The sequence below is a fragment of the Oncorhynchus gorbuscha genome, linkage group LG07 (assembly GCF_021184085.1).
Source record: "Oncorhynchus gorbuscha isolate QuinsamMale2020 ecotype Even-year linkage group LG07, OgorEven_v1.0, whole genome shotgun sequence".
Classification (NCBI taxonomy): Eukaryota; Metazoa; Chordata; class Actinopteri; order Salmoniformes; family Salmonidae; genus Oncorhynchus; species Oncorhynchus gorbuscha.
The window spans coordinates 63,257,421-63,279,911 of NC_060179.1; the positions used below are offsets into that span (position 1 = coordinate 63,257,421).

At 45.8% G+C, this 22,491-nt stretch overlaps 1 protein-coding gene across 4 annotated transcripts in view; it reads left to right on the plus strand.

The window, feature by feature from the left end:
* Positions 1-20,485, plus strand: part of LOC124040208 (putative sodium-coupled neutral amino acid transporter 10) — a 31,576-nt gene extending 11,091 nt beyond the window's left edge. For 2 of the 4 annotated variants that reach the window (XM_046357157.1, XM_046357158.1), the window contains 11 exons: positions 4,650-4,752; positions 4,934-5,116; positions 5,237-5,348; positions 6,508-6,614; positions 6,882-7,041; positions 11,236-11,433; positions 11,633-12,013; positions 12,121-12,231; positions 14,043-14,063; positions 17,409-17,546; positions 17,709-20,485. In XM_046357157.1, coding sequence (XP_046213113.1) covers positions 4,650-4,752; positions 4,934-5,116; positions 5,237-5,348; positions 6,508-6,614; positions 6,882-7,041; positions 11,236-11,433; positions 11,633-12,013; positions 12,121-12,231; positions 14,043-14,063; positions 17,409-17,546; positions 17,709-18,478 — 2,284 coding nt within the window. In that variant the 3' untranslated portion in view covers positions 18,479-20,485. The remainder of the gene's footprint in view (positions 1-4,649; positions 4,753-4,933; positions 5,117-5,236; positions 5,349-6,507; positions 6,615-6,881; positions 7,042-11,235; positions 11,434-11,632; positions 12,014-12,120; positions 12,232-14,042; positions 14,064-17,408; positions 17,547-17,708) is intronic. The other 2 variants (XM_046357159.1, XM_046357160.1) reach the window with 2 other exon arrangements.
* The last annotated feature ends 2,006 nt before the right edge of the window (positions 20,486-22,491 follow it).

A 22,491-nucleotide genomic window follows, 5' to 3' on the forward strand; every position in this document is an offset into this window, starting at 1 on the left:
CGTTATTATAAACGAAAGGAAAGTGTCCTACGAAAATGTTCTATGAAAACCATAACTGGCACACAGATCGGTAGAAATGGTAAGATAAATCGGCATTACACATGAGAAAGGTTGCCGACTCCTTGTTTAGCATGTTACCGACAACTTCAGGAGAGTAACGGCAGAATCGGCGAAAGCCAGTAGGAGCGGGAAGAGGATGGTCGGGACAGGTTCAGTTTGATTTTATTCTTGTTATCTTGATCTCTGACTCCCTCTTGAGTCATTTGTGTCTTATTTCATCAAACAGTGAGCTTAAAGCATCAGGCATGCTCAATGCATATATAGTTAACCATTCGCAATGCCAAGCGTCGGCTGGAGTGGTGTAAAGCTATTGGACTGTGGAGCAGTGGAAATGCCTTTTCTGGGGTGATGAATCGCGCTTCACCATCTGGCAAGTCCGATGGACGAATCTGGGTTTGGCGGATGCCAGGAGAACGCTACCTGCCTGAATGCATAGTGCCATCTGTAAAGTTTGGTGGAGGAGAATTAATGTTCTGGGGCTGTATTTCATTCTAGACGATTCAGTTTTAGCAACAGTTTGGGGAAAGCCCTTTCCTGTTTCAGCATGACAATGGCCCTGTGCACAAAGCAAGAGCCATACAGAAATGCTTTGTCAAGATCGGTGTAGAACAACATGACTGGCCTGCACATATCTCTGACCTCAACCCCATCAAACACCTTTAGGATGATTTGGAATACCGACTGCGAGCCAGGCCTAATTGCCCAACATCAGTGTCTCACCGCACTAATGCTCGTGTGGCTGAGCACAAACAAGTCCCTGCAGCAATGTTCCAACATCTAGTGGAAAGCCTTCCCAGAAGAGTTTAGGTTGTTATAGCAGCAAAGGGGAGACTAAGTCATATTAATGCTCATGATTTTGGAATGAGATGTTCGATGAGCAGGTGTCTACATACTTTTGGTCATGCAGTGTACATGGGGTACAAGTACCAAGTCGATGTGCAGGGGTACGAGGTAATTGAGGTAGATATGTACATATAACCTATGAATAAAGTGACTATGCAACGTGATAGGTATTAAACAGTAGCAGCAGTGTATGTGAAGAGTCCAAAAAAAAAAGACTTGCAAAAAGGGTCAATTCAGATAGTTTGGGTAGCTCTTTGGTTAACTATTTAACTAACAGTTTACCAGTTTTATTTCTTTAGCGTAGATGCTGTTCAGGGTCCTATTGGTTCCAGACTTGGTACATCGGTTCCGCTTGCCATGCGGTCGCAGAGAGAAGAGTCTATGACAATATTTTTGGCCCTTCCTCTGACTCCACCTGGTATAGAGGTTCTTGATGGCAGGGAGCTCGGCCCCAGTGATGTACTGGGCCGTACGCACTACGCTCTTTAGCGCCTTGCAGCCCGATGCCAAGCAGTTGCCATATCATGTGTTGATGCAGCCAGGTAAGATGCTCTCAATGGTGCAGCTGTAGAACTTTTTGAGGATCTGACAGCCCATGCCAAACCTTTTCAGCCTCTCGAGAGGAAAGAGGCATTGTTGTTCCCTCTTCCCGTCTTTGTTTTGGTGTGTGTTTGGACCATGATAGATCCTTAGAAAGTGGATACTGAGGAACTTGAAGCTCTCGACCCGCTCCACTGCAGCCCCATCGATATGCTCGGCCCGCCAGTGGTCAGGGATGGGGGAAGTGAGGAATGGGAGGAGGTCTCCGGAGAAGGTCTAGAGAAGGGAGGGGGAATGGGGTCAAACAGGCAGGTTGTCGGGTGGCCGGACCTCACCAGTTGCAGGATTAGAGGGGAGATGGAGGTCAAGGTGTAGGGTAGTTCTGTGTGAGTGGGGTCAGTGGGATCAATAGGCTGAGTGAATGAGGAGCGTATGTCGTCAACCTTCTTTTCAAAGTGGTTGGCAAAGTCGTCCACAGAGGGGGATGGGTGGAGGATTAAGGAGGGAGGAGAAGGTGTAAGAGTTTCCTAGGGGTAGAGGTAGAAGCTTGAAATTTAGAGTGATAGAAAGTGGATACAGAGGAAGAGAAGATAGACAGGAGGGAGTGAAAGGATGATAGGGTCTCCAGTAGTTTAGCTTCCTCCATGCCCGCAATCCTGTTCTGTAAGCTCGCAATGAGTCACTCAGCCAAGGGGCAGGAGGGAAGGGGATTGTGCGAGTCATAGGATGGAGAGTAGAGTTGAAGAGGCAGAATCAGGAGGCAGGAGGGAGGATTTAGCAGAAGGGGGAGATGATAGGATTGAAGAGGAGGGAGAAGATGGCAACGGCACACAACCATCTGGGTAGGGGCTGAGTGGGTAGGGTTGGAGGAAATGGAGACCGAAAAGGAAACATATTAGTGATCAGAGACCTGGAGGGTGGTTGCAGTGAGATTAGTAGGTAAAAAGCCTCTAGTAAAGATGTCAAGCATATTTCCTGCCTTATGAGTGGGAGGGGACTGGGGAAGAGAGGTCAAAAGAGGCAAGGAGGGGAAAGAAAGAGGTGGAAATAAATTATTTAAGGCAGACGGGAGGTTGAAGTCACCCAGTATGAAGAGCTGTGAGCCATGTTCAGGAAATTAGCTTATCAAGGTGTCAAGTTCATTGAGGAACTCTCTAAAGGCATCTGGGTAGACCAAAGATGACGACAATGTTAAGCTTGAGTGGACAAGTGACAGTAACAGTATGGAATTCAACAGCATAATCCACCCACCCACCCATCCATCCATCCCTCCCTCCATCTTCACCTCCATCTGCATGTTCTGTCACTGCCTCCTCTCTTCTGTCATTGCCATGGTGCCTGGGATGAAAGGGGAAGGGTTTTGGGTGGGTGGGGGGGTTAGGGGTGTGTTTGGGGTTGGACTGGGTTGTGTGTTTGGATTTTGGGTTTGACTGGTACATACGCTTACGGTTTGCATGGATGAAGTGTCTTAAGGGAGTTTTTTGGAGGTGATTGGGTAAGGTTTATTGGGTGAGTTTTTTTTGGGGGGGGGGGGGTGGAGAGGCTGACTGGTGCTGAGACTGGAACAAGAATAATTATCCCACTGAGGTAACAATACACTCGTGTGTGTGTGTGTGTGTGTACGCACGCACGCACTGGCCTGTCCTAGTGTGTGTGTGTGTGTGTGTGTGTCACACTCTAGCGGTGATGAATGTTATTTGGCAGTGCCCTCTGTTGGCCAGTGGTCTGACAGAGAGCGGAGCGCTGCTCGACTCCATGCTGCTTCAGCCAAACCGCTAATCAGACCAATGGACGGCTGCCATCTAATGTATTCACACACTGATTAAACAGCTTTCAACACATACACTTTTTATTACCTTTTATTAAAGCTGTTTACGTTCATTTATAACATGACTTAATATCACCATTAACCAGGCCAAGACGATAGAGTTATGAAACTGTGCAGTCATAGAAAAGACAAACACTAATGAAAATGTCCCTCTGTGATACTGCTGTGGAGTCAAACAAACTAGATAAGCAATATGAAGACCATGTCTGTCTCTCTACCCAAACATGCTGGAGTGTTAGTTTCAGTTTGACTTCAAGAAGTATTTCAAATAAATAGCTATTGTACGCTGTTTTCCAGTCGTGTAAACCGAAATAAGAAAGCATACATTGGACTATTTTACAGATGGTTGTAAACTATAAATAGGATGAAAAAACATTGGAATGAGGTATATTGAATGTACAGTACTCTACAGGTTTGAGGTCTCGTTCCAGTAAGCTGTTTTATTTGAGCTCAGCTATAAGTTGGAATAGTTCCTGAGTTTAAACAGGCGTCAAGGAAAAGCACCGTGGGACAGTGCTGTACACCCATAAAAACCAGAAAGAGTGAGAGAATGCGGTAGAGAGACATGGTAACTGTATGCTCTCTTTCTCTCTCCCTCTTTCCCACACACACACACACACAAAAGTGAGTGCAAAAAAGACGACCAAGAAAGGTTATAATGCTCTAACCCTCGTCGAACACTAGCTGTTATATAGAAGGCCTGTAGATTCCTCTGCTAATGTGCTGCTGGCCTGTTCTTTTACAGCGCTGCTTGATGACAGACAGCCCGTTCTGTCGCTTCTTTGTTTCTCAGAGATAATAACCAGCACTTTACTGCACCCCTCCCTGACTGACAGACAGCCTCACCCACTCTCATTCTCACACACACACACACACACACACACACACACACTTGTGCATGGCATCGCACGAACATGCACATGCACACACGGTGTCGCACACACACTGTGCGGAAACCACAACTGCCTTTTTGTGAAATGAGCTGTTTTTCTCTCCCTGTGTGTTAATCTAATATGATACCAATGCTGATCCTCGCTGTTCAATCTCACCATCTATATAATGAGTAGAGCTCTAAACCGACAGATAAACCTTTTTACCCTCTCATGACCAATTTGCCTCGACCAATATCGTATTCTTTGATTCAAATATACAAATTTGATTTTGATTTGATTATGATCTTTAAAAACCCCAAAACATTGAATTATCCCCAGTTGATGTTGACGGCTGTTGTGTCTTTAGAGAGAGGAGACCAGACTACAAAGTTTGTACTAAAACTTTAGCTTTTTCTAGTAGAGCACAAAGTTTGCCCTGAAATTTGACCTGTCTAGTCCTGTCTGATGTGGCAGCTGTAGTTTGTGTGCTGGTTGTTTGTTTACAGGCAGGTGTTGCCTACCTACGACAGTCTGGACGAGCCCTCCATCAAACGCATGAGCACCATCTTCACCACCTCCCTCAATGTCGTCACCACCTTCTACATCACGGTGAGTGGTGCACGCTGATGTCACTTCCTGTCTCGATGTCTTCACCGCATAGTACATCGTTCTATACTGCATGATGGTTTAGGTGTGTGTGTGTGTGTGTGCGCGTGGCTTTTGAATTTATCACTGTGATTTTCCCCTCTTCCCTCCTTCATTCCTCTATTCCTCCTCTCATCCTCTCTAGGTGGGCTTCTTTGGTTACGTCAGTTTCACGGACGACATAGCCGGTAACGTTCTGATGAACTTCCCTTCTAACCTGGTGACAGAGATGATCCGGGTGGGCTTCATGATGTCAGTGGCTGTGGGCTTCCCCATGATGATACTGCCCTGTAGACAGGCCATCAACACCATGCTGTTCGAACAACAGGTGAATCTATACACAAATGAAGGTTAACACACACAGTAAACAGTAATAAGAAATGATCATTCCCTAACCAGAAGAGCTTTACTGTAGAATACTGTTAGAATGAGTCTTTTTGTCCCCCAGCAGAAGGACGGGACGTTTGCTGCAGGGGGGTACATGCCTCCACTTCGTTTTAAGATGATCACCCTTGCCATCGTCTTCGGAACCATGCTGGGAGGCATCCTCATCCCCAATGGTGTGTGTTTGTATGTGCGTGTGGTGCAGGCGGGCATTCACGTGTGTGTTCACGTGTGTGTTCACGTGTGTGTGTGTGCGCGACTGTTCGTGTGTTCTTATGTTTGTATGTCCGCAGGCCTTTATGATGCATGTGTTGTTTTATGTGTGTGTTGTAACTCAAGCTTTTTACGACGTGTTTGAATATGAGTTTATGACTCAGTGACTGTCACACTCTTAACACACTCCTTAAATCACACCTCTACTTTTATCTCCTCTGGACGAACAGACAGGAAGATAGCGCTATTATTCTCCCTTCCCCACACACACACCCCCTCTGGCTCATAGACCCCCACAGCACACATTTGTTCTTTAGTGGTCTCCGTTAGTTGTCTGTGTGCTGTAATAATGATCTAGATGTGAAGGTTGGGGTGAGTTTGAATGTTTTATTCATCTTGTTTGGTAAGGCTATTTGTTAGGGCTGTGTTTGGGTAGGGACACACACACACACACACACACACACACACACACACACACACACACACACACACACACACACACACACACACACACACACACACACACACACACACACACACACACACACACACACACACACACACTGCTGTGTTTGGCTGGGGTGTGTGTATCTAATCAGGCTAATAGAGAGGAAGGGGGAGGAGGGACTCCAGGGGGAACAGACACTAAATCTGAGGGACACAATATAGCCTGGGTTCCCAGGATGAGAGATGGGGCCTGGGCCCAGCGCCCAGACAGACCTGCCCAGGGGAGGGAGGGGTTGGGTCGGGAGGAGGATGGCACTGGTACTGGCTTGAAACACAGGTTCTGTAAGTGAAGCTTGTACTAGATTAGATCAGGGGGGTGTATGTTTGTGCTTCATTTGGGACAGGGCCATGGGCAAGATGGGTTGAAAGATGATATGGAGATACTGACTTCTGATTGAACAGGAAGGCTAAGCCCTGTCCCTGTACTGTATGTATGGTGTGGAGGTGCAGGAAGAAGTGAAGAGAAAGATGAGAGCGGATGAGGAGGATGAGGACTGTTAGCCTGGCTGACGCACAGACCTACGTGGTACACTGTCAGCTAGAGTATGTCGCTTTAGCCAACCAAGGGATTGTGTGTGTGTAACTAAATGTTTCTCTATGTTCTTATGTCTGTAGTGGAGACCATCCTGGGACTGACTGGAGCCACCATGGGCTCCCTCATCTGCTTCATTTGCCCCGCACTCATCTACAGAAAGATACAGAAGAATGGACTCACTGCACAGGTACCACACACACACACACACACTATCCCTACTAACCCCATCACTGACCAACATCCCTCTCTTGCTCTCTCTCTTTCATTCTCTCTCTTTCTCTGTCTCTGGTGGTCTTCTGTAGCTCAGTTGATAGACCATGGCGCTTGCAACAACAGGATAGTGTGTTTGATTCCTGGGACCACCCATATGTAAAATGTATACACACCTTTGGATAAGCGTCTGCTAAATGGTATATTTTATTATTATATAATCTTTCTCTCTCTCCTTCTATAGCTGGTGTTATGGGTGGGGTTAGGCATCCTGCTGGTCAGCACCCTTACCACGTTGTCAATCTCAGTCAGTGACTCCACCCCCAAGCAGGCCCCTCCTCCCCCTGCATCGGTCAAGAGTGCCATCTTTGGGGTCCTTCCTGATGTTCCTGATATACGGAACGGTACAGCCCACATATTACTATTATAGCCACAGGCCATGTTCCATCGCCGAGTCAACTTTCCATTCTATTCTGTTCTTTGTTATTCTATTCTAATCCGTTCCAAATCGGCAATGTTCAAAACTCCAAAGTTCACATTTTGATGTCATTGTTAGAGAGAGAGGTGCAGAAAAGTGAGAGTATAGGGAGCAAGAGCCGAAAGGTGAAAGCAATCTTAAAACAAAGAAATATGGAACCGCAGATAAAAGGGGGAATATATTGGGTTTTTGACTGACAGACAGCTAGACAGACTGACAGACGGGGGTAGAGGATAACCACTTGATAATATCGAAGAGAAGCAGCGTTTGACATTGATGGAGCCAGAATGATGCCCTTCAAACTCCAGTGGTTTCCCATCTTCCCCTTATCCCCCCACTCTCTCCCCCTTTCCTTCTCCCTCTTTCCCCCTCACCTACTCCCTCTCCTCTTCCCCCTTTCCTGGGCAGTTGAAATGCCTGCTAGCTCTTTCCTGTAACAGTGGTATCAAATGGAGGTGGCATGGAGGGAGGGGTTGAGAGGTACAGACAGAGGAAATGAGGGGAGAGATGAGTGAGACAGGAGGGCTGGGGTTCGGGGCTTGAGGGGTTTTGGTAAGAGGAGAATAGGGGGATCGTAAAAATTAGAAAGAGCTCCACACATAGGAGCAAGGACAGTTCACACAGCCCCATCCTCTGCCTTCCGTTTTCCTCTTTCGATCACTCTTTATCTCGCTCTCTCCCTCCCTCTGACTGATAGTCGCCCACTTCCTTCCACACCTGTTTCCTGTTTATTGCAGATTAGTGATGCCAGTAGAACAGAAGCATGGGTCTCTCTCTCTGTACACTCTTGTAATTTTCTCTCCTGACTCTCTCTTAGACGGTACTGTAGCAGTTATGTCAGCATTAGTGCTGCATCTCTTTATAGTTTAGATCTCTGCTGCCATCTAGTGGATCTCACACTCACACATATTGGTATATACAGTGCGTTCAGGAAAGTATTCAGACCCCTTGACTTTTTCCACATTTTGGTACATTACAGTATTATTCTAAAATTGATTAAATAAAAATGTTCCTCATCAATCTACACACAATACCCCATATTTACTAAGCGAAAACAGGTTTTTAGACATTTTTGCAAATTGATTTAAAAAAAAAGATAACTTATTTACATACAGTACCAGTCAAGTTTGGACACACCTACCTCATTGAAGGCTAAAAAAAAACACAAAAGAATATATTTTCTACATTGTAGAATAATAGTGAAGACATCAAAACTATGACATAACACATATGTAGTAACCAAAAAAGTGTTAATCCAATCCAAATATATTTTAGATTCTTCAAAGTAGCCACCCGTTGCCTTGACGACAGCTTTGCACACTCTTGGCATTCGCTCAACCAGCTTCATGAAGGAGTTCCCACACAAATTCAATTGATTGGTCATGATTTGGAAAGTCCCACAGTTGTCAGAGCAAAAACCAAGGCATGAGGTTAAAGGAATTGTCTGTAGAGCTCCGTGACAGGATTGTGTCGAGGCACAGATCTGGGGAAGGGTACCAAAAAATATCTGTAGCATTGAAGGTCCCCAAGAACACAGTGGCCTCCATCATTCTTAAATGGAAGAAGTTTGGAACCACCAAGAATCTTCCTAGAACTATCTTCCTAGAGCTGGCCACCCGGCAAAACTGAGCAATTGGGGGAGAAGGGCCTTGGTCAGGGAGGTGACCAAGAATCCGATGGTCATTCTGACAGGGCTCCAGAAGGACAACCATCTCTGCAGCACTCCACTAATCAGACCTTTTATGGTAGAGTGGCCAGACGGAAGCCACTCTTCAGTAAAATGTACATGACAGCCCACCAAAAAGCACCTAAAGGACTCTTAGACCATGAGAAACAAGATTCTCTGGTCAGATGAAACCAAGATTGAACTCTTTGGCCTGAATGCCAAGTGTCAGATCTGGAGGAAACCTGTCACCATCCCTACGGTGAAGCATGGTTGTGGCAGCATCATGCTGTGGGGATGTTTTTCAACAGCAGGGTGAGGAGACCAGTAAGGGAAAGTTGAACGGAGCACAGTACAGAGAGATCCTTGATGAAAACCTGCTCCAGAGCGCTCAGGGACCTCAGAATGGGGCGAATGTTCACCTTCCAATAGGACAACGACCCTCCGCACACAGCCAAAACAATGCAGGCATGGCTTCGGGACAAGTCTCTGAATGTCCTTTAGTGGCCCAGCCAGAGCCCGAACTTGAACCCGATCTAACATCTCTGGAGAGACCTGGAAATAGCTGTGCATCGACTTTCCCCATCCAACCTGACAGAGCTTGAGAGGTTCTGACATATTCAATCAATTCTTATCCCAGTCTGCTGTTCCCACATGCTTCAAGAGGGCCACCATTGTTCCTGTTCCCAAGAAAGCTATGGTAACTGAGCTAAACGACTACCGCCCCGTAGCACTCACTTCTGTCATCATGAAGTGCTTTGAGAGACTAGTCAAGGACCATATCACCTCCACCCTAGACCCACTCCAATTTGCTTACCGCCCCAATAGGTCCACAGACGACGCAATCGCAACCACACTGCACAAACCCATCTGGACAAGAGGAATAACTATGTGAGAATGCTGTTCATCGACTACAGCTCAGCATTTAACACCATAGTACCCTCCAAACTCGTCATCAAGCTTGAGACCCTGGGTCTTGACCCCACCCTGTGCAACTGGGTACTGGACGGGCCACCCCTAGGTGGTGAGGGTAGGTAACATCTCCCCCCGCTGATCCTCAACACTGGGGCCCCACAGGGGTGCGTTCAGAGCCCTCTCCTGTACTCCCTGTTCACCCACGACTGCGTGGCCATGCACGCCTCCAACTCAATCATCAAGTTTGCAGATGCCACTACAGTGGTAGGCTTGATTACCAACAACAACGAGACGGCCTACAGGGAGGAGGGGAGGGCCCTCGGAGTGTGGTGTCAGGAAAATAACCTCACACTCAACGTCAACAAAACAAAGGAGATGATCGTGGACTTCTGGAAACAGCAGAGGGATCACCCCCCTTCCACATCGACGGGACAGTAGTGGAGAGGGTAGAAAGTTTTAAGTTCCTCGGGGTACACATCACGGACAAACTGAAATGGTCCACCCACACAGACAGCGTGGTGAAGAAGGCGCAACCTCAGGGGGCTGAAGAAATTTGGCTTGTCACCAAAAGCACTCACAAACTTCGAGAGCATCCTATCGAGCTGTATCACCGCCTGGTACGACAACTGCTCCGCCCACAACCGTAAGGCTCTCCAGAGGGTAGTGAGGTGTGCACAACGCATCACCGGGGGCAAACTACCTGCCCTCCAGGACACTTACACCACCCGATGTCACAGGAAGGCCATAAAGATCATCAAGGACAACAACCACCCGAGCCACTGCCTGTTCACCCCACTATCATCCAGAAAGCGATAGCGGAGCAAGGTGACCAGTACAGGTGCATCAAAGCAGGGACCGAGAGACTGAAAAACAGCTTATATCTCAAGGCCATCAGACTGTTAAACAACCACCACTAACATTGAGTGGCTGCTGCCATACATGTAAAAAATGTATCACTAGCCACTTTAAACAATGCCACTTAATATAATGTTTACATAGCCTACATTACACATCTCATATGTATATACTGTACTCGATACCATCTACTGCATCTTGCCTATGCCGCTCTCACCATCACTCATTCATATATCTTTATGTACATATTCTTCATCTCTTTACACTTGTGTATAAGGTAGCTTTGGTGAAATTGTTAGGTTAGATTACTCTTTGGTTATTACTGCATTGTTGGAACTTGAAGCACAAGCATTTCGCTACACTCGCATTAACATTGCTAACCATGTGTATGTGACAAATAAAATCTGATTTGATCTGCAGAGAAGAATGGGAGAAACTCCCCAAATACAGGTGTCCCAAACTTGTAGCATCATACCCAAGAAGACTTGAGGCTGTAATTGCTGCCAAAGCTGTTTTTGCTTTGTCTTTTATGGGATATTGTGTGCAGATTGATGAGGGGGGACAACGATTATATCAATTTCAGAATAAAATTTATAAAATAACGTAACAAAATGTGGAAAAAGTCAAGGGGTCTGAATACTTTCCGAATGCACTCCATTTTCTCTCTCTCATTTCTCTCCCTCCCAGCAGTAGAGAAGCCAGTGGCAGTGAAACAGCCTGAGGTGAAGCCTGTGTTGGTGGAGAGGCCTAAAGCCCCAGCTGTAGTAGAGCCAGACCGTCCAGTGGAGAGACGGCAGGAAAAGGCTGAGGCCCCCCAGATCAAAGGACCTGAACAAGCAGGAGCAGACATGAAAAAGGAGGTACAGCTGGACCGCCCCGATGCAGGTATGGAACTAGGGAGAAAGTTTCAGAACCTAGGAGAACCTGTTAGAACCAAGCAAAATCCACTAGACTGCAACATACAAGAAAACCAGTAATCTATAAGTTCTAGGTTTTAAAAAAAAGTCAGGAATAATATTTACAGCAACACCTGAAAACCCATGTTATACCTGTGTGTGTGTGTGTCCCTCCTCCCTCCCTTCAGGTGTGGCGGTACCTGATGGGGAGGCCCATCGGCACGAGCCGCCCATCCCTCACGATGAGGTCCAGATAGAGAAGAGGAAGAACGACGCCGAGCTGGAGGAGGAGAAGAACCAACCTGCAGAGGGAGGAGAAGAGGGGCAGTCTGAGGGAGGAGAGAAGAAGGAAGTGGTAGTGAAAAAGGAGGAAGTGGAAGAGGCCGAGGCTCAGTTCAATGAGGTGCTGGAGAAGCCTGACCCGGGCGTGGGGAAGAAACAAGAAGTCCTGCCCCTAAAGGAAGTGGAGAAACTTGACCCAGTGAAAGAGGTGCTTGCTGTGAAGGACATGGTGGCTGAGCAGGTGCTGGTTGAGGATTCGGCCAAAGCCCCAGATGCTGCTGGGAAACGTGCGTATGACTGTTCTTTATCCAGAACATTCAATCAACTCAGATGCTCAGGGATTTGATTGGCAGTAGTTGTTTGACGTCACCCGACCTTTGCCACTGTGGTTTAGGTGAACCGGCGGCCCCAGTTCCTGTAGCAGTGGTTCCTGGGGCAGCGGAGGTGGCTGCTGCTCCAGAAGCAAAGGAAGAGAGGGAGGGAGGAGCAGAGGACAAAATGGATGGTAAGTGGAAGAGTAAGAAGTAGTAAAGCATTGAAGTACAGACCAAGGACCAGGGTTAGCAGCTCATAGACTGGCAGAATGGATGGATTTTTTAAATTTCTTGTTATAGTGGATATACAGTGAAGTCGGAAGTTTACATACACCTTAACCAAATACATTTAAACTCAGTTTTTCACAATTCCTGACATTTAATCCTAAAAATGCCCTGTTTTAGGTCCGTTAGAATTCCCACTTTATTTTAAGAATGTGAAATAATAGTAGAGAGAATGATTTCTTTCTTTCAACATATTTCCAGTGGGTCAGAGGTTTACATACACTCAATTAGTATTTGGTAGCATTGCCTTTAAATTGTTTAACTTGGGACAAACATTTCGGGTAACCTTCCACAAGCCTCCCACAATAGGTTGGGTGAATTCTGGCCCATTCCTCCTGACAGAGCTGGTGTAACTGAGTCAGGTTTGTAGGCCTCCTTGCTCGCACAGGCTTTTTCAGTTCTGCCCACAAATTTTCTATGGGATTGAGGTCCGGGCTTTCTGATGGCCCCTCCAATACCTTGACTTTGTTGTCTTTAAGACATTTTACCACAACTTTGAAAGTATGCTTGGGGTCATTGTCCAGTTGGAAGACCCATTTGCGACCAAGCTTTAACTTCCTGACTGATGTCTTCATATGTTGCTTCAATATATCCACATAATTTTCCTTGCTCATGAAGCCATCTATTTTGTGAAGTGCACAAGTCCCTCCTGCAGTAAAGCACCCCCTCAACATGATGCTGCCACGGTTGGGATGGTGTTCTTTGGCTTGCAAGCCTCCCCCTTTTTAGTCCAAACATAACAATGGTCATTATGGCCAAACAGTTCTATTTTTGTTTCATCAGACCAGAGGACATTTCTCCAAAAAGTACAATCTTTCTCCCCATATGCAGTTTCAAACCGTAGTCTGGATTTTTTTATCCAGATTTTGGAGCAGTGGCTTCTTCCTTGCTGAGCGGCCTTTCAGCTTAGGTTGATATAGAACTAATTTTACTGTGGATATAGATACTTTTGTACCTGTTTCATCCAGCATCTTCACAAGGTCCTTTGCTGCTGTTCTGGGATTGATTTGCACTTTTCGCACCAAAGTATGTTCATCAGAACACATCTCCTTCCTGAGCGGTATGACGGCTGTGTGGTGCCATGGTGTTTATACTTGCGTACTATTGTTTGTACAGATGACATTGGCACCTTCAGGCATTTGGAAATCGCTCCCAAGGATGAACCAGAAGCCTCTAAAGCCATGACATTTTCTGGAATTTTCCAAGCTGTTTGAAGGCACAGTCAACTTAGTGTATGTAATCTTCTGACCCACTGGAATAGTGATACAGTGAATTATAAGTGAAATAATCTGTTGGAAAAATGACTCCTGTCATGCACAAAGTGGATGTCTTAACCGACTTGCCAAAACTATAGTTTGTTAACAAGAAATGCGTGGAGTGGTTAAAAAACGAGTTGTAATGACTCCAACCTCAGTGTATGTAAACTTCCCACTTCAGTTGTACCATTCCATGCTATGTCTGTATTCTTTCTCTTACTCTGACTTGTACCACCTCTTTGTCTGTCTGCGTCTCTCTCTATCTCTGTCTATCTCTATTCTCGCTTTCCATCTCAAGTGTGTCTTTGGCAACAAGCTTTTGCCTGGTTGTTTTTGAAGTGTGATTCTCTCGTTACTTTCTCGCTCTTTGTCCTGATTCACACTCATCTCTCTGCTGACTCACTCTTTCTTTTCTCTCTTTCTCGCTCCTTTTCTTTTCCTCTGCCGGGCTCCTGTCACAGTGATAAAAAAGATGGTTGCAGGTATGAACTCCTCTCTCCTACTGTATTCACATCTAGTCATTCAATCAACTAATGAAGTCTGGAGATAAGAGCGTAGTACCCAGTTTAGTAATATTTTCTAGTTCTGCCCCCCCCCAACCCACATGGCCATAATCCCCAAGTCCTAACCCACCTCACGCCCTCTCACACAGTACCCCCCCCCCCACCTTGCCTAAACTGCTCACATCTTGTTTGTAGCAACCATTAGTTTGACTGAGTTATCCCTCCTCCAGCCTCCCACCCATAAACACATCCCTATGCTGTTTGTTTGGATAAATCGAATGCTCCTTCTCCCTCAGATGTAGATACCAATACTGCTCAATATACAGTGCATTCGGAAAGTATTCAGACCCCTTGACTTTTTGCACATTTTTTGTTACAGCCTTCTAACATGTATTCAATTGTTTATTTTTCTTCATTTATCTACACACAGTACCCCATAATAAGAAAGCAAAAACAGGTTTGTCAATTTTTGCCAAATAATTTTTAAAAAACGGATCACATTTACATAAGTATTCAGACCCTTTACTCTGTACTTTGTTGACACACCTTTGGCAGCGATTACAGTCTTGAGTCTTCTTGGGTATGATGCTACAAGCTTGGCGTACCTGTATTTGGGGAATTTCTCCCATTCCTCTCTGCAGATCCTCTCAAGCTCTGTCAGGTTGGATGGGGAGCGTTGCTGCACATCTATTTCTATCTATTTCCTGGGCTCAGAGACTTGCCCCAAAGCCACTCCTGCATTGTCTTGGCTGTGTGCTTAGGGTTGTTGTCCTGTTAGGTGAACCTTCGCCCCAGTCTGAGGTGCTGAGCGCTCTGGAGCAGGTTTTCATCAAGGATCTCTCTGTACTTTGCTCATTTCATCTTTCCCTCAATCCTGACTAGTCTCCCAGTCCCTGCTGTTGAAAAACATCCCCACAGCATGATGCTGCTACCACCATGTTTCACTGTAGGGATGGTGCCAGGTTTCCTCCAGACGTGACGCTTTGCATTCATGCCAAATAATTCAATCTTGGTTTCATCAGACCAGAGAATCTTGTTTCTCATGGTCTGAGTCTGTAGGTGCCTTTTGTAAAACTTCAAGTGGGCTGTCATGTGCCTTTTACTGAGTGGCTTCCGTCTGGCCACTCAACCATAAAGGCCTGATTAGTGGAGTGCTGCAGAGATGGTTGTCCTTCTGGAAGGTTCTCCCATCTCCACAGAGGAACTCCAGGAGCTCTATCAGAGTGACCATCGGGTCCTTGGTCACCTCCCTGACCAAGGGAGTTTGACTGGGCGGCCAGCTCTAGGAAGAATTTTGGTGGTTTCAAATTTCCTCCATTTTTAAGAATGATGGAGGCCACTGTGTTCTTGGGGACCTTCAATGCTGCAGACATTTTTTTTCGTCGCCTTCCCCAGGTGTGCCTCGTCACAATCCGGTCACGGAGCTCTACGGACAATTCCCTCAACATAATGGCTTGGTTTTTGCTCTGACATGCACTGTCAACTGGGACTTTCCAAATCATGTCCAAACAATTGAATATATCACAGGTTGACTCCAATCAAATTGTAGAAACATCTCAAGGATGATCAATGGAAACGGGATGCATCTGAGCTCCATTTCAAGTCTCATAGCAAAGGGTCTGAATAATTTATTTTTAATACTTTTGAAAAAAATGTTTATTAAAGATATTCGCTTTGTCATTATGGGGTATTGTATGTAGATTTTTTTTTCACCTTTATTTAACCAGGTAGGCAAGTTGAGAACAAGTTCTCATTTACAATTGCGACCTGGCCAAGATAAAGCAAAGCAGTTCGACACATACAACGACACAGAGTTACACATGGAGTAAAACAAACATAGTCAATAATACAGTAGAAACAAGTCTATATACGATGTGAGCAAATGAGGTGAGATAAAGGAGGTAAAGGCCAAAAAAAAGGCCATGGTGGCAAAGTAAATACAATATAGCAAGTAAAACACTGGAATGGTAGATTTGCAGTGGAAGAATGTGCAAAGTAGAAATAAAAATAATGGTGGAGGTGCAATAATAAATAATGGTGCAAAGGAGCAAAATAAATAAATAAATTAAATACAGTAGGGAGAGAGGTAGTTGTTTGGGCTCAATTATACTGTAGATTGGCTATGTACAAGTGCAGTAATCTGCTCTGACAGCTGGTGCTTAAAGCTAGTGAGGGAGATAAGTGTTTCCAGTTTCAGAGATTTTTGTAGTTCGTTCCAGTCATTGGCAGCAGAGAACTGGAAGGAGAGTTGGCCAAAGAAAGAATTGGTTTTGGGGGTGACCAGAGATATAGCTGCTTGAGCGTGTGCTACAGGTGGGTGATGTTACGGTGACCAGAGAGCTAAGGGGGGACTTTACCTAGCAGGGTCTTGTAGATGACATGGAGCCTGTGGGTTTGTCGACGAGTATGAAGCGAGGGCCAGCCAACGAGAGCGTACAGGTCGCAATGGTGGGTAGTATATGGGGCTTTGGTGACAAAACGGATGGCACTGTGATAGACTGCATCCAATTTGTTGAGTAGGGTATCGGAAGCTATTTTGTAAAAGACATCGCCGAAGTCGAGGATTGGTAGGATGGTCAGTTTTACAAGGGTATGTTTGGCAGCATGAGTGAATGATGCTTTGTTGCGAAATAGGAAGCCAATTCCAGATTTAACTTTGGATTGGATATGTTTGATGTGGGTCTGGAAGGAGTGTTTACAGTCTAACCAGACAGACACCTAGGTAGTTGTCCATGTATTCTAAGTCAGAGCCGTCCAGAGTAGTGATGTTGGGCAGGTGCAGGCAGCGATCGGTTGAAGAGCATGCATTTAGTTTTACTTGTATTTAAGAGGCCACGGAAGAAGAGTTGTATGGCATTGAAGCTTGCCTGGAGGGTTGTTAACAGTGTCCAAAGAAGGGCCAGAAGTATACAGACTCACCATTAGCAAGAGCGACATCATTGATGTATACAGAGAAGATAGTCGGTCCAAGAATTGAACCCTGTGGCACCCCCATAGAGACTGCCAGAGGCCCGGACAACAGGCCCTCCGATTTGACACACTGAACTCTATCTGAGAAGTAGTTGGTGAACCAGGCGAGGCAATCATTTGAGAAACAAAGGCTGTCGAGTCTGCCGATGAGGATGATTTAATACATTTTATAATATGGCTGTAACATCACAAAATATGAAAAATGGAAGTTGTCTGAATACTTTCTGAATGCACTGTATGATTTATGAACTTCACCCCATCGCTGTGCCATTTCATTTGGTACATTCCAACCCCTCTAATTGACTCCCCCTGTGTGTGTTTTGGTATGTTCTAATCCTGTCTCCCCCCATGTAGAGGGTCAGTTGGACCATGCCGTTCTGCTGCAGGTTATAAAGGAGCAGCAGGAGCAGCAGAAGAGACTGTTGGACCAGCAGGAGAAACTACTGGCTGTCATACAGGAACAACACCAGGAGATGCACCCCAAAAAGACAGGTGTGTGTACACACACACACACACATACTCAGTGTGTGCACTCTCGTACATGCTCTAAGTTTATATTCTGATGCATGTCTAAGTGCTGAGTATGAGTAATTGAAATGTTAGGTCAGTTAAAGGGAAAGTAAATAATGATATTTGTATCTTGTGTTACATCAGATGGAGCTCCAGAGGCTGATGCAGAGAAGGGAGTACAGGAGGAGGGGGGAGCATCCAAGCCCAAAGACTCAGATCAAGATGGCCCTGCCCTGGCCTCAGATGCCAAGGAGCTCAAAGGAGCAGGAGCTCTACAGGCTGGAGGGGCCGAGCCTCACGTCCAGCCCCAGAATGAGGTCCTCCCTGTGGAGAAGAGTGCAGAAGAGCAGGTCGTCAAAGTGGTTCTCCCCGTGATCCCCAAGGAAGTAGTCCAGGAAGTCCCTAAGACAATTGTGGCAGGGGCAGCGTTGGAGGCCCCTAAGGAGAGGGAGCTGGGAGCTAGAGGGGTACCGCTGGGTCAGAAGGTGGCAGAGGGGGTGAAGCTAGAACCAGACCAGCCCAAACACAGAAAGGAGCAACCACCACCTGCTAAAGCAGAGGACCGGCCAGGGAAAGGATTGGTAGAGGCAGTAGTAGACAAGGACAAGGAGAGGATGGAGAAAGAGACACTGGAGGAGGAGAGGATCAATAGAGAGGTGCAGGCGAGAGTGGAGAAGGAACGGTTAGACAGGGAGAGGAGAGGGAAACTGGTGAGAGAGCAGGAGATGGAAAAAGACCAAGTAAAGAAGGAGAGAGCGGAGAAAGAGAGGCTGGGAAAGGAGCGAGCAGAGAGGGAGAAGGTGGATAAGGAGAAAGCAGAGCAAGAGAGGATCCAGTGGGAGAAGGAAAAGACTGAGAGAGAGGTGATGGAGAGAGCGAAGAGGGGAGGAAGAGGGGGGAGGCTCTGGCTGTAGCTGGGCCAGGACCTGGTGAACCAGGAGAACTAGGGGCTGTGAAGAGTGGACGGGACCTGAAGGAGAGGGCAGCCGCCCAGTCAGACTCCAGGGATTTTGTGGAAGCCCAGCCCCAGGTGATCCACGAGAAGGAGAAGGCCAGGGACCAAGGAGACATGGACCTGAGGAGGAGAAGGAGAGCCCTGGGGGTAGGAGGTACTGGAGGGGCAGCGGAGTCCAGGGAGGGTGAGCTGGAGCCCTTCTTGGACATGGGGGGGTCAGATCTCCATGCAGCCTTGGGGGGAGCACTGGTACACACACGCCAGATTAAACAGACCTCTGAGCTTGAGAGAGACGAGTAACAGGGACTGGGTAACGGCATACACGCACATGAATACGGTATAACATACACTCATGGACCGTTGGTTTGGACTGTGAATCCCTATATTTAAACAAACACACTCTCACATAGTGGGTCAGACTGTGCACACACACACTGGGTCAGACTGCGCTAACCTTGTACACATGTTCATACTAATCACAACGCATACACACACTCTTTCTCTCCCCCACACAGTCATGTACCGTGGATCACACTCTATTGCCTTACCACCTGCCTTCACAATACCTGACAAGTACAGGAGTGTGTGTGTGAGATGCATTGATGTGATAGGGAACATTCTGGCTGCATTTACACAGGCAACCCAATTCTGATCTTTTTCACAATTATTGGCAAAAGATCTGATCTGAATTGGTTTGCATCTTCATGTGACCTTAGTCTGTGGGCATCTATTACCAAATACTAGTGCTTTCTTTAGTGCTCCTTCCATGATTCCAGGAGATACAGGATAACAGTGATGATAAAGATATTGTAGCAATGATCACATATTATTCTATAATAATATGCTGTATAATGCTGCCATAGTTCTAGGCTTTATTAAAAATATATTTGTATGTAAATGTTAACTTATTTTTAGTTTTCTCTGGGGTGAGATTTGGACTAGAATGTATGTTAAGCGATGCAATACCACATACAGAGTTTCCTTTTTAATCCTGTGTTTTGAGAGAGCAATGTACCATCTATCCAATGACTTGTATTTTAGTCATTTTAAATCCCTTGATACTTCTAAGTGATTTGGCGTTTTCATTTTGGCTCTGGAAAGATTACGTGCTGGTGTTTTTGTTACTGTAGTGGTTTTGTTAAGCCCAATGTATGTTGGTTATTGTGTGCTGTAGATAGCGTCTAGATGTTCTCTGAACTGTCGCTAAATGTCCTCATGCTGGTTTTTACATATTTTTGGAAAGCGTTCAAAACATTTAAATAGGGATCAATTGGTTAGCTTCAGTGCTTCTTCCAGATAATTTGACTCTTGATTTTGAAAACAGAATCATATTTTTGATGAATAAAAATAAGAATGTAGTGCTGTAGAAATGCGTATCCTTGTCACTCACATACGGTACAATTCCAATATGATTTTATTTTTTGAGTTCTGAATCCATAACTCTGATTCTACATTCCACGTTCTTGTGCCTTACATGTGCTACAGCAGTGTTTCTTCTGTGACTTAAAAGGAATATGGTTCTTTTGTTTTGTCATATCCTGTGTGTGAGGGCTCCATTGCTTTGTGCCTTTATCCTAACTTGGGGTGAAATAAACGGGTTGAAGTGAATATCTTTATACCCCAAGATGTAAATGCATCATTTCCAGAACAGAAGTGCAATTAGTCGTCATCTCTCGCTCTCTATTCTTGTAGCATTTGAAACAGTGGCTTGGACTTCTACAATGGTGCCCAGTGCTGTGGCTACCATAAGGAACAGTGAATGAAATGGACTTCATAGAGGGAGGACATCAACAGTGACTCATGACTTCTTTTAGAATTAGTTATTTCATTCTGGGTCGATTCATATTTCTGAAAATGTCACTATGAAATGTTGGTTGTCAATGTGTGTTGTGTACATTAACCAAAGAGAACCCCCATACATCAATTTGCATATTTCTACATGACAAATACAGTCCTGCAAGTCTTCGGTGGTGGGTTACATGTTATTGCATAGTCAAACGGTATGACCTTGACGCACTATTGAAGACTAGTTGAAACACCATGCTAACATTACCTCTGGGACCAACAACAAGTCAAACATTATTCTTGTGGGACTAGTCAAGATATCTTTCAGCACCTGCCATCACATTACTGAAACAGTACTACATGATGTTCATGGAACAACGGGGACATTAGGTCCACTGCCTGGGGTGTAGTCATTAGTGCAGACTGCAAACAGATGCAAATGTTTTACAATGTAATTAAGCGTTTCTATTGAACAAATTCAGGTAGGTCCCTCCTAGTTTCCGTCCGTTTAGTTCCTAGTGAATACACCCCTGTTTATGTTCACGATAAAGCCTATGTCCAGCAGAATGCACTATATGTCCATCAGAGATGTGTTGGGCGGAATGGTCTACTTCACTCCCTTCTTGGCCTGCAAGACAATAAGATGAAGTCAGTTTAATTTATACATCAAAGACAGACAAAATGTCATAGAAAATGATGGAACACCTGTAATATGCCACTCACTGCTGTAACAATGCAAGTCTTCAGAGCATCAAACTCTTTAACACACAGGTCCTTTCTCAGCTCCTGTCTGCCTGTGGTAGTAGCTGTCACACACTTCCCATAAGCTGCAGCCTGGGGACATGATATTCAAAAGTCAGTATTTAGATCAAACTTCTGTTGGAGGATGATTGCGGAAACACAATAGATATATTATTGTTTAAGGCAGTGTTTCCCCCTTTTATTTTACGAGCTTCCTCCCCAAAAGCATCATCCAGGGCCACAAGCCAAATTAGTTGGTGGGCCGCCCCAGTTATACAATGGTAGGAGAAACACTGGGACAAGTTCTCACATTGGCAGAATGACAACTTCACTTGGCTTTATGCATTTGGATGGCAAACAGTGGCCATCTATACTGAACAAAAAAATAAACATGTAAAGTATTGGTCCCATGTTTTATGAGCTGAAATAAAAGATCACAGAAATGTTCCATATGCACAAAAAGCTTACATCACGCTTAGTGAGCATTTCCCTTTTTCCAAGATAACCCATCTATTTGACAGGTGTGGCATATCAAGAAGCTGATTAAAGCGGCATTATTATTACATAGGTGCACCTCGTGCTGGGGACAAAAAGTCAGCAGTTTTGTCACATAACACAATGCCACAGATGTCTCATGTTTTGAGGGAGCGTGCAATTGCCATGCTGACTACAGGAATGTCCACCAGAGCTGTTGCTAGAGAATGTGATGTTAATTTCTCTACCATAAGCCAACTCCAATGTCGTTTTAGAGAATTTGGCAGTATGTCAACCGGCCCCACAACCGCAGACCACATGTAACCACGCCAGCCAAGGATCTCCACACCCGGCTTCTTCAACTGCGGGATCGTCTGAGACCAGCGAACTGATGAAACTGAGGGGTATTTACGTCTCTTGTCATCTCCCGTCTGGATTACTGCAACTCGCTGTTGGCTGGGCTCCCTGCCTGTGCCATTAAACCCCTTCAACTCATCCAGAACGCCGCAGCCCGTCTGGTGTTCAACCTTCCCAAGTTCTCTCACGTCACCCCGCTCCTCCGTTCTCTCCACTGGCTTCCAGTTGAAGCTCGCATCCGCTACGAGACCATGGTGCTTGCCTACGGAGCTGTGAGGGGAACGGCACCTCAGTACCTCCAGGCTCTGATCAGGCCCTACACCCAAACAAGGGCACTGCGTTCATCCACCTCTGGCCTGCTCGCCTCCCTACCACTGAGGAAGTACAGCTCCCGCTCAGCCCAGTCAAAACTGTTCGCTGCTCTGGCCCCCCCAATGGTGGAACAAACTCCCTCACGACGCCAGGACAGCGGAGTCAATCACCACCTTCCGGAGACACCTGAAACCCCACCTCTTTAAGGAATACCTAGGATAGGATAAGTAATCCCTCTCACCCCCCCACCTTTAAGATTTAGATGCACTATTGTAAAGTGACTGTTCCACTGGATGTCATAAG